This window comes from Ostrea edulis, chromosome 6, assembly GCF_947568905.1.
Source record: "Ostrea edulis chromosome 6, xbOstEdul1.1, whole genome shotgun sequence".
NCBI lineage: Eukaryota > Metazoa > Mollusca > Bivalvia > Ostreida > Ostreidae > Ostrea > Ostrea edulis.
The window spans coordinates 36418625-36433337 of NC_079169.1; the positions used below are offsets into that span (position 1 = coordinate 36418625).

General features: G+C 34.0%; 1 protein-coding gene across 1 annotated transcript in view; it reads right to left on the minus strand.

Moving 5' to 3' along the window:
* The window catches only part of LOC125646410 (acetylcholinesterase-like), a 33111-nt gene extending 22535 nt beyond the window's left edge, over positions 1 to 10576 (minus strand). Inside the window, exons 1-5 of the mRNA XM_048872659.2 lie at positions 10272 to 10576; positions 6056 to 6211; positions 4161 to 4323; positions 2346 to 2531; positions 1735 to 1943 (exon numbers count right to left, since the gene is read on the minus strand). Coding sequence (XP_048728616.2) covers positions 1735 to 1943; positions 2346 to 2531; positions 4161 to 4323; positions 6056 to 6211; positions 10272 to 10493 — 936 coding nt within the window. The 5' untranslated portion in view covers positions 10494 to 10576. The remainder of the gene's footprint in view (positions 1 to 1734; positions 1944 to 2345; positions 2532 to 4160; positions 4324 to 6055; positions 6212 to 10271) is intronic.
* Positions 10577 to 14713: the final 4137 nt, after the last annotated feature.

The window sequence follows — 14713 nt, forward strand, 5'->3', positions numbered from 1 at the left end:
CCCCACCCTAACACTAGAACCCCTGCCCCAGGGGCCATGAATTTCACAATTTTGGTAGAGGGCTCAACGCTCATTATAATTATGCCCACAGTTTGGCTTCTTGATGTCCAGGAGTAAAGAAGAAGATTTTTTAAAATTACACTCATTTTGATGGTTTTTGCCCCACCCCTCAGGCCCCAGGTGGGCAGGGACCACAAATTTCACAATTTTTGTTCCCCTCCACCCACATATGCTATATGCCAAAATTGGTTGAAATTGGTTCAGGGGTTTCAGAGAAGAAGCTGAAAATGTTCAAATGTTAACACACGACGCACCACGACGGACAAAAACAGATAGCAATAGGTCACCTGAATGATTCAGGTGACCTAAAAATCTCATATTCCTCTATCAGAGATTTTGAGCAATAAGATCCATAGAAGATAGAGTAATGTTACTCCATCAGCATTTGCGATAGGAGAATATTCCTCTATCAGAGATTTTGAGCAATAAGATCCATAGAAGATAGAGTAATGTTACTACATCATCATTGGAGATAGGAGAACATTCCTCTATCAGAGATTTTGAGCAATAAGATCCACAGAGGATAGAGTAATGTTACTACATCAGCATTGAGATAGGAGAACATTCCTCTATCATAGGTTCCACAGAAGATAGAGTAATGTTACTACATCATCATTGGAGATAGGATAACATTCCTCTATCAGATATTTTGAGCAATAAGATCCACAGAGGATAAAGTAATGTTATTACACCATCATTGGAGATAGGAGAATATTCCTCTATCAGAGATTTTGAGCAATAAGATCCATAGAAGATAGAGTAATGTTACTCCATCAGCATTTGCGATAGGAGAATATTCCTCTATCAGAGATTTTGAGCAACAAGATCATTGAAGATAGAGTAATGTTACTACATCATCATTGGAGATAGGAGAACATTCCTCTATCAGAGATTTTGAGCAATAAGATCCACAGAGGATAGAGTAATGTTACTACATCAGCATTGAGATAGGAGAACATTCCTCTATTATAGGTTCCACAGAAGATAGAGTAATGTTACTACATCATCATTGGAGATAGGAGAACATTCCTCTATCAGAGATTTTGAGCAATAAGATCCACAGAGGATAGAGTAATGTTACTACATCAACATTTGAGATAGGAGAACATTCCTCTATCTTAATTCGTTTACCCTATGACAGATTTGCTCTAAAACCCAGAAAAAGTACTCCTGGAATTTCCTTTTTTATTCTGGAATGCATTACATGAGATTTCAGTCTACAAACTATTTAAATACATAATCCCAAACAAAAAAATTGTCAATCTAATGCGAAAAGTGAAAATTAAAAATCTACACAGACAGTGTATTAAATCATTTTTAAGTTTTTATTTTGATCATATCTTACAACTAAATTTTTTCTTACTGTGATTTCTTTTGTTTCCATATACAGTGTACAGTATATACACATTTTTAATATTGTGTAAGCAAGGTATCGCTATATATACATTGTAAGAAGTGTTGGGATGGGAACTGTGGCTCTTATATGCAAGTCTTACTGTACAAATTAAAAACATTATTTAATCTCCAATTAAACTGAGTATTTGGGAGATGAACAAAATTTCCTTGCTAGAACTTACTGGAAATACATTGAAACTCTGTTTTGAAAATCAAAGTTAAACGATATTTCATAAATATCATCCAAATAGGGTCTCTAAATATCCTACGTAAACCTACCTTTAATCTCACTTTGGATGAAGCATTCACAATTTCTCCATATGACCTGTGCTCTCTAAGACACTGGGTTAATCGGAACATGTCGCCTGTTGGACAGCCAAGCTCATTGGCCAATTCCACAGCATAACTCTGAGCATCACTGGTAGACTTGATAATGGCCCATTCGCTTCTATCAGAGCCACTCTGCATAATGGCACGATGAAAAAGATCTGAAAATAAATTTTGAGTAAGGAAACAATTTCATACATACCAGTTCTTAGGATTCTAACATTGAAGGTAAATATCCAGGCTTTTCTGCATACCTGGAAGATTCTACTAAGCTTTACAATACAAACTGTATCTTCTCTAGCCATCGGTGACACTCCGTGGAGTTTCTCTTTTCAAAAAAAAGGAAAACAAGTCTTGAAAAGAGAAATATGGAGGAGAGTCAACCTTGGCTAGCAAAGATGACAAACCTGCACCAGTCGGGGAGCAGATAAATTCCAAAAACTATAGTCATTGTCCAATTAGGCACTACATAACACAGTGAAATCTTATTTTGATCATCTAGTTGCACTTGCTACATCACACAGTAAAATCTTCAGATTTGAGTGATTCATTGAACAACTTACTGACAGTTCTTGGTGACAAAATCTGGAGACCAACGCTAGCTGCTCCGGTGTTCTGTCCAAAAATAGTAATGATGCCTGGATTTCCTCGGAAACTTCGAATATTCTCTTTCACAAACTCCAGGGCCCTCACTTGGTCCCACATTCCATAATTCCCCGCGGAATTAGCATCATTGGTACACAAAAATCCTACAAAATGATGGTAACATGTAAAAGATTGAGAGCAAATACATGTAAAGAAACCATCAAGTAACACCTGTGACGGCTGAGAATCGTTTGTGGAGTTTTGAACTTGAATACATGCACTAGTATCCTAATTGTACACTAACAATACAAGAAATACTGCATGATTGGTTTGTCCCGTTTTATATTTTTCATATTTCATACACTGCATAAAGTACACTAGTTTTTATCCTTGTACATGTATATGTAAAATGTATATTTTGCATAATTTCAACATCTGAATAAGGTCCTTTTTACCCTATGTATTATGCAATTCTTAGTACCCTTCCTAAATTCCAGTACCTAAATTTTCCTGTGTATTTTGTTATAAACCTATTGATTATAATACTGAAAATTCCTGAATGTGTGTGAGAAATTTATTATCGCGTAATTTCACGAGAAGCATCACTTGCGAATTAAAAATACTGGCTTTTATTTTCATATTGCTCTAATATGTGTAAAGACTCTTGATCAACAAAGCACTCACAATTTTATGTGCTTGCGATTTGATGTATACAAGTCATTTCCCTGATATCAAAGACCCAACTTTAAGTTAACACCCCCATATGGTAAGCCACCTGTCATTCAAACAGTTAACAATAGATCTCAGGTGGAGTGACATCTGCAGGGACCCTATAGAGGTGTAACAATAGATCTCAGGTGGAGTGACATCTGCAGGGACCCTATAGAGGTGTTTTGATAGCAATAACAGTCAACTGGAGGCGGAGAATTTCCAGTTTACGTAATGGTGCCGGTTCTGACGTTTTCCTGGCACTGTAAATATCAAAATCATAAAAAAGCCAGGAAAACGTCAGATATTTCAGACTACCATTAGAGATACAACCATTATACAAACACTATCACCACTGAAACTCTGCAGACGCCCCTGAGACATATCCTGTGTATATCAAAAGTATACATAACACTCTGATCTTTTGGCCAGGTAAATTCCAGGTAAATAATAATGACCATAGATGAGCTCCGCCCACATCCAGTGATCCGTAAAAAAACCATAAGGTATTATTTTTGGGTCTGGCATAAATAAGGAATCTACAGAACCCTTTTTGAAATAGACTTGTATAAGCTAATTTAGGGTCATCATTAGGTAGTCAATATCAACTGTAATTCATGCCACTCACACACATTTTTGTTAAATAGCATAGAGATTTTGTGAGAGGTTTCAATCCTTATATATATATATATGTGTGTATATATATATGTATATATATATAACATGTATAATATTGTATAATATGTATATGTATATAGTATATAATAAAAAGTCTCTTTTTTCGAAGTAAAATATAAAAAAAACTCTAAACACTTTGTAGAAATATTTCGACCGTGTTACCGGTCTTCTTCAGAAATATCGTGAAACACGACTGAAGAAGATCGGTAACACGGTCGAAATATTTCTACAAAGTGTTTAGAGTTTTTATATATATATATATATATATATATATATATATATATATATATATATTTGACAGTCTGTGACATTTTATACCTGAGTAAAATGAAATAACATATATGTAATTTGAGAAAATCCTTTTCTTATCCAGGCAAATGTTTTGTACCCTGTGTTGGGCCTCCTACCTAAGGGTCCAAGTCTGTAGTTAAAGGTCACCACCACCACATCCCTCTCTGCCATGAAGACCCCTGGATATTGATGTGATGACCCCATGGTGTAACCTCCACCATGAATAAACACCATCACTGGATAGAGGGTGGGACTGTTACTTAGGATTTCCTTCGTATTCTGATAAAGTAGATATCACACACACTCATGTCTCATTTAATAAAGTATGATTATTATGAAATATTTCCCACAGTGAATTGTGAATCATTTAATATTTATTGTCTTGTTGAAGTTACAGCAATTTTGATTGGCTAAGAAGTATTTGTTTTCTGCATTTAAAAGAAAACCTGATTTTGCCTTCATGTTGTGTATTGATATCATAATGTCGTATGAATTTGAAAACAAAATCATGTTTTATCATTTAAACTCTATGTTTTAAAATATTCAAATGATAAGGAATTAAATTGATACTTTTTTTTGTTGGATGGAGATACCATGAAAAGAAAAAAGAACAGAAAAACGCAAAATTATGCAGTTGTTTGTCTTTTTTTTCATGGTATACCTCCATCCAATGAAAAAATAATGAATTCAGTCCTTAAAGATCGAGAAAATAAGCACCGCCTTCAAATTTACCTGGTCTGTGAACCCATGTCAATCAGGAGAAATTAAGCTTCAGATTGGATGCTATAAATTGATGGACTAAGCTTTGTGTATACCTTATCTATCTGATTTGGCGATCGAGGTGTCCGTGCAATCTTTTGATGCTTACCGCGTAAATCTGCTCGATAGGGTTTTGAGTTTTTTCATGTAGAGATAGTCACACAATAATAGTAGTAAATTTTGCATACAATTACATAAATTATAATAGAATATAGTAGCTTATGCTTAGGAATGGATACGATTGATAATAATTCTTATGGATTGTTGAATACATTTTACACGGACATCGATTTTATGCTAAACATATTAATTATGAGTAAATACATTGTACATTAATGAAATCTTGTTTACACTCAGTTGAAAATTTATAAGCGTAATTTTCCCATCAAAACATGGCACAAAGTTCAACTAATCGGATGAGAAATTAGCCGCTATAATGGCTCTTTCTTGCGTATAATGGTTGCAATTGGGATCCAGAGAAAAAAATTCTTTGTCTAGACCAGTTATTGAAGGAACTGTCAGAAAATACGAATGTCCTGTTTTTGTAGGCCATGCATTATGGATGAGTCACACAGACAACTTTGGTAGGCAGAGAATTCTGGTGTGCGGTCCAGAAAAACTAATTCAAACAGAATAAAACTTTCTAAACTGTTTTTAAATATATATATAGTCATCATGGGGCGTGGGACGATGATCAGTATAGCCAGAAAATCTACCGCAGTACGCAGGAACTCCCGTCGGAAACTGTATGTTTGGCAGTCAAAAATCGTCGGATACCCAACGAAGGCAGTCAAATGGATACAAGAAAACTTTGAATAAAGAATACTCTGCCTAAGTTTTCAATGGCTAAAGTTCTCATTTATATAAAATAGATTTATCGAGCTTTAATTCTTACGTTTGATTCATTAGATTTAATCATCAATGTTTTGATTTACCCGCACAAGAAAAATGACTATCATGAATTTTTCAATCTTACAAAAAACGCACAGGTAATGCAGGTAACACAGATAAGATTCTGTGTATTTGAGATGGTATATACAAGCTAGCAGGGTTTCCTCGGGCTCGGGTCTTCACACCTGCCTTAAATTAGCTCCGCCCCGCACTTACCTTACCTGAGGAAAACCGACCGGTTAAAAAACTCGGCCTTTAAGTAAATTTCAACTGTGATATGAAGTAATTACAAAACTAGATTAATTAAATTACAATATGCAAAAATTACATGGATACAATGAAACCTTCAAAACAAGCTTACATTTGGTGCAAAAATATTCATGTAGAGACAGTCTTCACTCATGTTGGCACTGCCTACATTTGGAACAGTCTCCCTGACGTACCATAGGTGCTGCGGACACGCTGGTTTATAGGACGTCGCATCCCACGTTCCTTCCCAGTATGGTCTATCTGGCTTCTACAACAAAAACAGAACAAGTTTTCCTTTCTGTTGATTTTCTCTACAGTATTTCAACATGTCCTTTGACTATTGAATAGATCATAAATTGTACATGTTCACATCTTGTTAAAATTATTGACAGAGTTAATACAATCTGCATCATGGAGGCCAATTTTCGTGAAATGTTGATTTTACAGTTTTGTTTGGATGTAATTTTATTGTTATAATTTCTGTACACTAAACATAATACAACTATTACTTGTGTATTTTGTTATGGTTTGAAATTTATTTGATAGGAACCCATGAAAATTGAGCCTCAATGAAATCTAATCACGCTAATAATTCCATAATTTTACAATACATGGATCAATAAAAAGATGTCAAAACAAGCACTAAACAGTGGAATCCTTGAAATATTGTAGTGCAGGTGATTAAAAAACACTAAATACAAACTAATTTCATTCCTTTACGAATTGGGTAAGGGCTGTTCCAGAAATGATCAAATGGGGGGGTCGGGCGGCAAATGATATTTTTTTGTGTGGGTGGTCGTATTTTTTCATATTTTAATTGGTCCGTGGTGGGATTGTTAATAAAATATTTAGTATGGGTAGTGGGTAGTTTCTATTGTTTTATTTTGTGCTACGTGGGTGTTGAGTTTTCAGAATATTTTTATTGTCGCTCTTGTCGTGTTGGTTACAAAACGTCGGAGGGAAAATTGCCCTTGAAGGGTGCCGTCAGGGTGACCCTATTGCCCCATACTTATTTATGCCTTTGATTGTTGATGTGACATCGTTTCTTCAGAACTACTGTGATACAATGTCGCACATGCATTACCGCGTCATTGACTAGAATGTTTGTCCCGAAAACCTCGCGAGATTTGTACCGTTTTCATTTTTAAAAATATTTTTGTGGTGGGTCTGGTTAGTTTTTTTTTTTATTAGATGGGTCATTGTAAAATGAGTTTATTAATTTGATGGGTCATGGGGTAATTTTTAATTTTTTTTTTATGGGTGCTTGGTATATACAAAAGGTGCCTCCCGACCCCCCTCCCCCCCCCCCCCCCCCCCCCCCCCCCCCCATGTATTTATTTCTGGAATAGCCCTAACAGGAATTTGATACATCAGCCTGATAGCTCAATGGACAGTGTCAGCATGATTCACTAACACTGAATTTGGGATGCAACAAAACAACTAATGGATGAAATCTCCACAAATTATAAAGTATTGAAGGGCGAAGGGTGCAGTGTTTTTCATACACAGAAATTACTACCGAATTTAGACATTTTTCCCTTGCAAAAATTATCAAAAATTCCCAAAATGGGAATGATAATGTAAAATTTTATTTCAGCGTTATAAAGCAGTGAATATTTGAATGACTTAGGTACTATTGCATCTTGATGTTTGACAGCAACAGGATATTTTTGTCATTCAATCTAGCAGTTTTAGAACACCAACTTTATGACAAGAGGCCCATGGGCCACATCGCTCACCTGAGACACCTTGGCCCATATCTGAAGACTTTCCATATATATTTGCATGTAAAACCTTAGTCCCTATTATTATTATCATACAAAATTTATAAAGTGCTACATATAATATAAAATTACTCTAAAGCGTTGTACATAAAACACTTATGGACATAAGAGCATAAAACTTACTTAATAAATACTGGAGCTTAAAAATGCAAGTTAAAAAACGCTTAAGAATATACATATAACTTTAAAAGGACTAGTAATGTTCACATGTAAATTGCTGTGTTGTCCATTGTAATAACAATTTAAAATGAGCAATTTCAAACAAACACTAAGAAGAATCTGGGTAAGCAATGGTAAAAAGGTAAGTTTTTAATAACTTTTTAAAACGAATAAAATTCCTCTCAGATCTCAGGTACATGTAGTAGGGGTAGATAAATCTCAGCTATTCTAGCTCATTAGTTCTTGAGAAGAAGATTTTTCCTTTATATTTCTATGTAAAACTTTGATCCCCTATTGTGGCCCCAACCTAACACCGGGGGACATGATTTGAACAAACTTGAATCAGCACTGTGTCAGAAAGCTTTCATGTATTAAATCTCAGCTCTTCTGGCTCATTGGTTCTTGAGAAGAAGATTTTTAAAGATTTTCCCTATATATTTGTATGTAAAATTTTGATCCCCCTTGTGGCCCCATCCTAACCCCGGGGGCCATGATTTGAACAAACTTGAATCTGCACTATGTCAGGAAGCTTTCATGTAAATATAAACTTTTCTGGCTCAGTGGTTCTTGAGAAGATTTTTAAAGATTTTCCCTATATATATTTGTATGTAAAACTTTGATCTCCTATTGTGGCCTCATCATACCCCCGGGGGCCATGATTTTGACAAACTTAAATCTGCACTATGTCAGAAAGCTTTCTTGTAAATTTCAGCTTTTCTGGCCCTGTGGTTCTTGAGAACTGAGAAGATTTTTTAAAAATGACCCCATCGTATTTTTGCATTTTTGTGATTATCTCCCCTTTGAAAGGGACATGGCCCTTCATTTGAACTAGCTTGAAAGCCCTTCACCCAAGGATGCTTTTGGCCAAGTTTGGTTGAAATTGGCTCAGCTTTCAGCTCAGGTGAGCTAAAAAAAAATTGAATTTCACTGAGTGAAAATATTTCATCCTTGTACTCCATACAACACAATGTAAACAAAAAATACTTCTTCAACTACATCCCTTAGGAAGACTATTGATTCAAAATTGTCAAACGTCTAAGATGATTAAGTTGTTAAGCAACAGTTATCCAATCTAGAATAAAATTAGTCAATGAGGATTAAAAGAATAATCATGATATTGGCTATCATGCTTATTTATGCTTCAATGCACACAGTCACAGGGTAGTGGACAGTTAACAACACACAAAAAAATCTCTTTTCATAAAAATACTTGAAACAACATAGTATTGTTCTGAACTCTAATTAGAACCATAATTAATACATGTGGTTAGTTAAGAGTGTATTTAAAAAAATTATTATGCAGATTTTTGGCTATGCAATTGCACCTAACAAATTCAGTGTGCGAAATTAACCATGGACCGATAGACAATGTCTATAGAAAATCGAATCAGTCTATAACAATCAAAATAGCTATAGACCGACTTGTCTATAGGAATTCTGAGTAAAGAAAACTGGTTTCCTGGCGCTTATTAAACATATATGAGAAGCAGGACCAGTTTATAGATATTACGTTAAACAAAACGTAGTAGAAGTGACTCAGATGAGGAATCAGACTGAAACTGAGCTGGAACAAAATGAAAAATAAAACGGAATTCTAATTGAAAAGCTTGTGCATGAAATTGAAAAAGAATATAATTAAAATATCATGAACGAATTACCAAAATCAAATTTGTGTCTATTACTTATTTTTTAATAACAATGAATATTTCATGTTAAATTTTGGTCTATAGGAATTTGTTGTGGTGTATAGGAAATGAAATGACTATGGACCAAAAGTCTATAAGACTTTAAAGTTAGTTTCGCACACTGCAAATTCAATCTAAACTAACTTAATCAAGCTATTCAAAATCGCTTTATAAATTTATCTATATAGCCTAATAAAGCTATATAGATCTAGCTAAATATAGAGATTGTGTTGGACCTACAATGTGTAGAACTGAAGAATGCCCTATTTTCCACAGGGGCTCGGTTGTCAGATATTGAAGTTTTGTATTATTTGTTCCCGAATAATAAATTGAAGTTTTGCATGATTTGTGTCCGAATAATAAATTATATAAATAAAATCCACCACCAAAATCCGCTTTTTTCGAGGTTTTAAAAAAGGTGTATCATGTGTACATTAAAAAATATAATGTACACATGATACACCTTTTTTAAAACCTCGAAAAATGCGGATTTTGGTGGTGGATTTTATTTATATAATTTATTATTCGGACACAAATCATGCAAAACTTCAATTTATTATTCGGGAACAAATAATACAAAACTTCAATATTTGACAACCGAACCCCTGTGCTATTTTCAAGTCCCCATCTAGCTGCTACTTCTCTCTCGCTGTAATAATTCAATAATTGTACAACACTTAAATATGTTTTAATAGTTTACCGTAAATCTATAAAGTTTCGGGTCATTGTTGTACTCTATTGGTCGTTTTGCGTAGGGAATTCCGAGGAAAATGTTGATGTGTTTTTTGTGTTTCGCTGCATATTGTGACGGAATGGCCATCCCTTCAACAGCTCCATGTTTTGTATGAACAAGAACGTTATACCTACATTCCACAATAACTAATGTACTAAAAATGACACACAGAACATAAATATTTCCCATACTAAATGAAAAATTAGAGCCAAATCTTTGAAATATCAAAAGTTTGATTCATAGCGGAAGTTGATCAAAGGTAAACAGTTTTAGATAACTCGACCCACCGAGTTTCGTATTTGATAGAGGTTAGCGTGGGGGTTAACTCTAGAGGATATATTCTCCCAAACCACCATTTTTACAGTTATTCCTCTTTAAAGATATCTCATTTATAAACTTTCTTTTATAAGATATCTTATAAAAGTTATAAGATATCTTATAAAAATGCATAAATTTATGAGATACAAGATATCTTATTATAAAGTTTTTGAGATATCTTATAAAACATACATTGTATATAGGCTTAAGATATCTTATAAAACATATAAGATATCTTATATGTTTTACAAGATATCTTATAAAAATGAATTTACAAGAATATCTTCTTCTTTTTGTTTATTAGATAATATCTCATAAACTTTAAAAGATATATCGTGTTTAAGATATTCAAGATATCTTATAAACTTTATGATATATCTTATGTATAGTTTAATTTGATATTACTAGTATTATAGGTGGTTAAATCTTTATGGTTTCTTTACCATCATTTTAACATGACCTTTTCAAGTGTATGATTGTATATTTATTTCAACTATTGTATTTTATATCAGTTGATTGTACGGCGTGGAACCTTTTTCATGCATATCGTGTTTTAGATTTTAGTAATTTTACTTCACATTATTGATATTTTTCTAGCATTGTTTTGATATTATCTGTCTTAATGCTATTATAATCTCCTTTTACTACGTTTATAACATGCTTTATCATTTTTATTGTGTGCAGCGCTTTAGAGTGGTTATTTATAGGACTATAAATTTATAATAATAATATTTATTTATATAGCGCCCTATATGAATTCATATAGGGTGCTATATAAATAAATATTATTATTATAAAATATTATTATATTAATTACAAAGATATCTTATAATATATTCAATGACGGGCGTAGCTTCGTTAGGTTCGAGTAGGCACGTGCCTACACATAATTTTATTTTCGTAACATATTCTTAGAGAAAATATGCACACAATAGAGTTTTATATTTATCTAGAGTTTATCGCAATTTTTAAAATCGGAGGAAAATAGTAAATGTATTTATTTCATTGGATTTTTCTTCACATACTTTATTTTTACTTCTGTCATTTAAGGTGATACGGAGTAGAGAACGACAGTTCAGCGTGTAGTGACAAGTTTACAAAGATTCCGCCGTGTAGTGACAAGTTTACAAAGATTCCGCCTGTCTATAGACTCCATCGTCATTGTCATGAGTAGGCCTAACAATAAATCCCTCTATCCAGATCCTGGTACCTTAAAGGTGAATCCATAGTATCAAATTCTAAAATAGCTCCAATAATTGTCACAGGTTTGAATTCCCATCAAGATTATATATATAGTACATGTATTATTATGATTCAACAGAACATTTTTTTTTTTTTTTTAATTGTTTTCAAAAAGTATTTGGTTTGAACGAACAGAAAAAAGGAAAATGAAAATTCATTGTTTGAACTATATATTTACTTGTCTATTCATTACTATACCCCCCCCTCCCACCCACCCCCGCGCAAACGAAGTGGGGGGGGGGGGGTATTAAAATCACAAATATCCGTCTGTCTGTCTGCAGACATGATTTTGTCCATGCATTGTTCTTAGAAACTTGTGCATGGTTTTTCTGAAAATCTGTACACTCATTGCTTACCAGATGAAGATGTGCACCTGGTATTTTCATATTGATTAGACGATTGTTTTTCAATTCGCAATTGTTCGTCGTCTGTCCGTAAACTTTTTACATTTTCGACTTCTTCTCCGGAACCACTGGGCCAGTTATAACCAAACTTGGTCAAAACATCCTTGGGTAAGGGCTTTCAAGTTTGTTCAAATGAAGGGCCATGCTACTCTTCAAAGGGGAGATAATCACAAAAATTCAAATATAGGGTGGGGTCATTTTTAAAAAATCTTTTCAAGAACCACTAAGCCAGAAGAGCTGATATTTACATGAAAGCTTCCTGACATAGTGCAGATTCAAGTTTGTTAAAATCATGGCCCCCGGGGGTAGGATGGGGCCACAATAGGAGATCAAAGTTTTACATACAAATATATAGGAAAAATCTTCTTCTCAAGAACCACTAAGCCAGAAAAGCTGATATTTACATCTTATAAACTGTGAATCATGAGATATCTTATAAACTGTGAATCATGAGATATCTTATAAACTGTGAATTATATGAGATATCTTATAAAATTTATTAGACATCTTATCAAAAAGAGAAGATATCTCACGATATAAAATATCTTTATAGAGGAATAAATATGGCATGCCTAAACAAGCATAATATATAGCCCAAATGTACATTGATGTAGGTTATAATTGTCCACTTCTCTTGACCCTTTACATGTAGCTTGATTAATAGATTAACGTCAGATTGCATTAGCAAAGGATCAAACCTAGGACCTCTGGCATGGCATCTTTTAATCCAGAGTCTGATTTAGTCAATAACGCAATAACGAAGTATACAATCTTTATGTGCAAGACTTTTGAAGATGTAATTCTTCTCCACGTTTGCAACAAATGAGCAAGTCATTTTATGAAAACAAAACCATATGTGTCATTGTCAAATGTTGGCTCAATTCCAATGCTGTGGCTTCAAATCAATGGAAATTGTGCTACATATGCCAAAAACAATAACCAAATTTCCAAGAAATAGAGCAACTTCTGTATAGATTCACTGAAGCATACACGTACTACATATTGTTTTTATGAAAATCAAATGTCTCCCCAGCTCCCCAAATTGGAAGTGCACCAAACCCCCTCCCCTTAATGTACTACATGGTATGGAGGAGAAAGCATGAGCAGGAGCATAGACATTATGAACTCTGATAAGCCGTATAAGAGAAGTGTTCACAAACTATTTAACACCCTCTACCCCCTTTAGATCCACTATAACTTATAGGAATTAATTGAATACTCCTGTCCCGACAATATGCACATCTACAAATGGCAATGAACCATTGTTCAAAGTTTCAAATCTATCAAATAAGCCATATCAACAGAGAAGTGTTCACAAGCTATTTTGCACACACACACACACACACCCCTCCACTCTTAGATCCACTGTAACAATTTGGTAAATAATTGGATCCTCCTGTCCCAACAATATGCACATCTAGAAATGGCAATGAAGCATTGTACAGAGTTTCAATTCTATCAGATAAGCCATATATGAGAAGTGTTCACAAGCTATTTTACATCCTCCATCCCTCTTAGATCCACTATAACTTGTAGGAAAATAATTGGTTCCTCCTGTCCTGACAATATGCAATGAAGCATTGACAAAGTTTCATGTCTATTCAATAATCCCTATAGGTGGAGAAGCGTTCACAAGATTTTGTGACAGACAGACGGATGGACAGAAAGTACAAAAAATGTCTCCCCATGGAAGAGGGGAGACATAAATATACATTCTGTGCTATAGAATGCGCTGACAGTAGTTATCTTCGTTTTATTAATGAATTTGGCACTGCCATAACCATTCATTGTAAATGTGTTTGTGCAACAATGATGGCTTTCGTTTTTTTTAAAAAACAAAACACCTGTTTGAACCTATTTCTGACCACAGTGCAGCAGTTTTGTCAAAGATCTGCCAAGTGTTTCAAAGTCCAGCATGCAGTAGAAATTGACATGTTATGCAAACAAAACAATGGACTTTCAATGGAGTGTATCAACTGTTAGGTCGAATTTTTCAGACTTGACATGAAAATCTGTACAACTTTCCATTTCACATGAATTTTAATGTACAGGCGTGACTGCATGAATGGGGCTGAAATTTTTTTAATTTTGTGTACAGTCTATACAATATACATCTATCAGATGTATGCAAGTAAAGAATTATAATTCATTCAAGAATTCACAGGACAAAATACGCACCAACAGCCAACATCTATACTGCTTAATTAATATATACATGTATATACCGTTAAAGACAACAGTCAATGCATATACTGCTTATATACTGTATATATATATACCGTCAAAGACAACAGTCAATGCATATATACACTGTACTTCTTGCCACTGACTTATATGCCCTTTATTGCGATAATCAACAACAGATTATTGCAATAATCAACAGCCAATAATTGTGATACGTAATCAATAACTGAACAAATTTTTGGGATATTCTAATTCATCAAA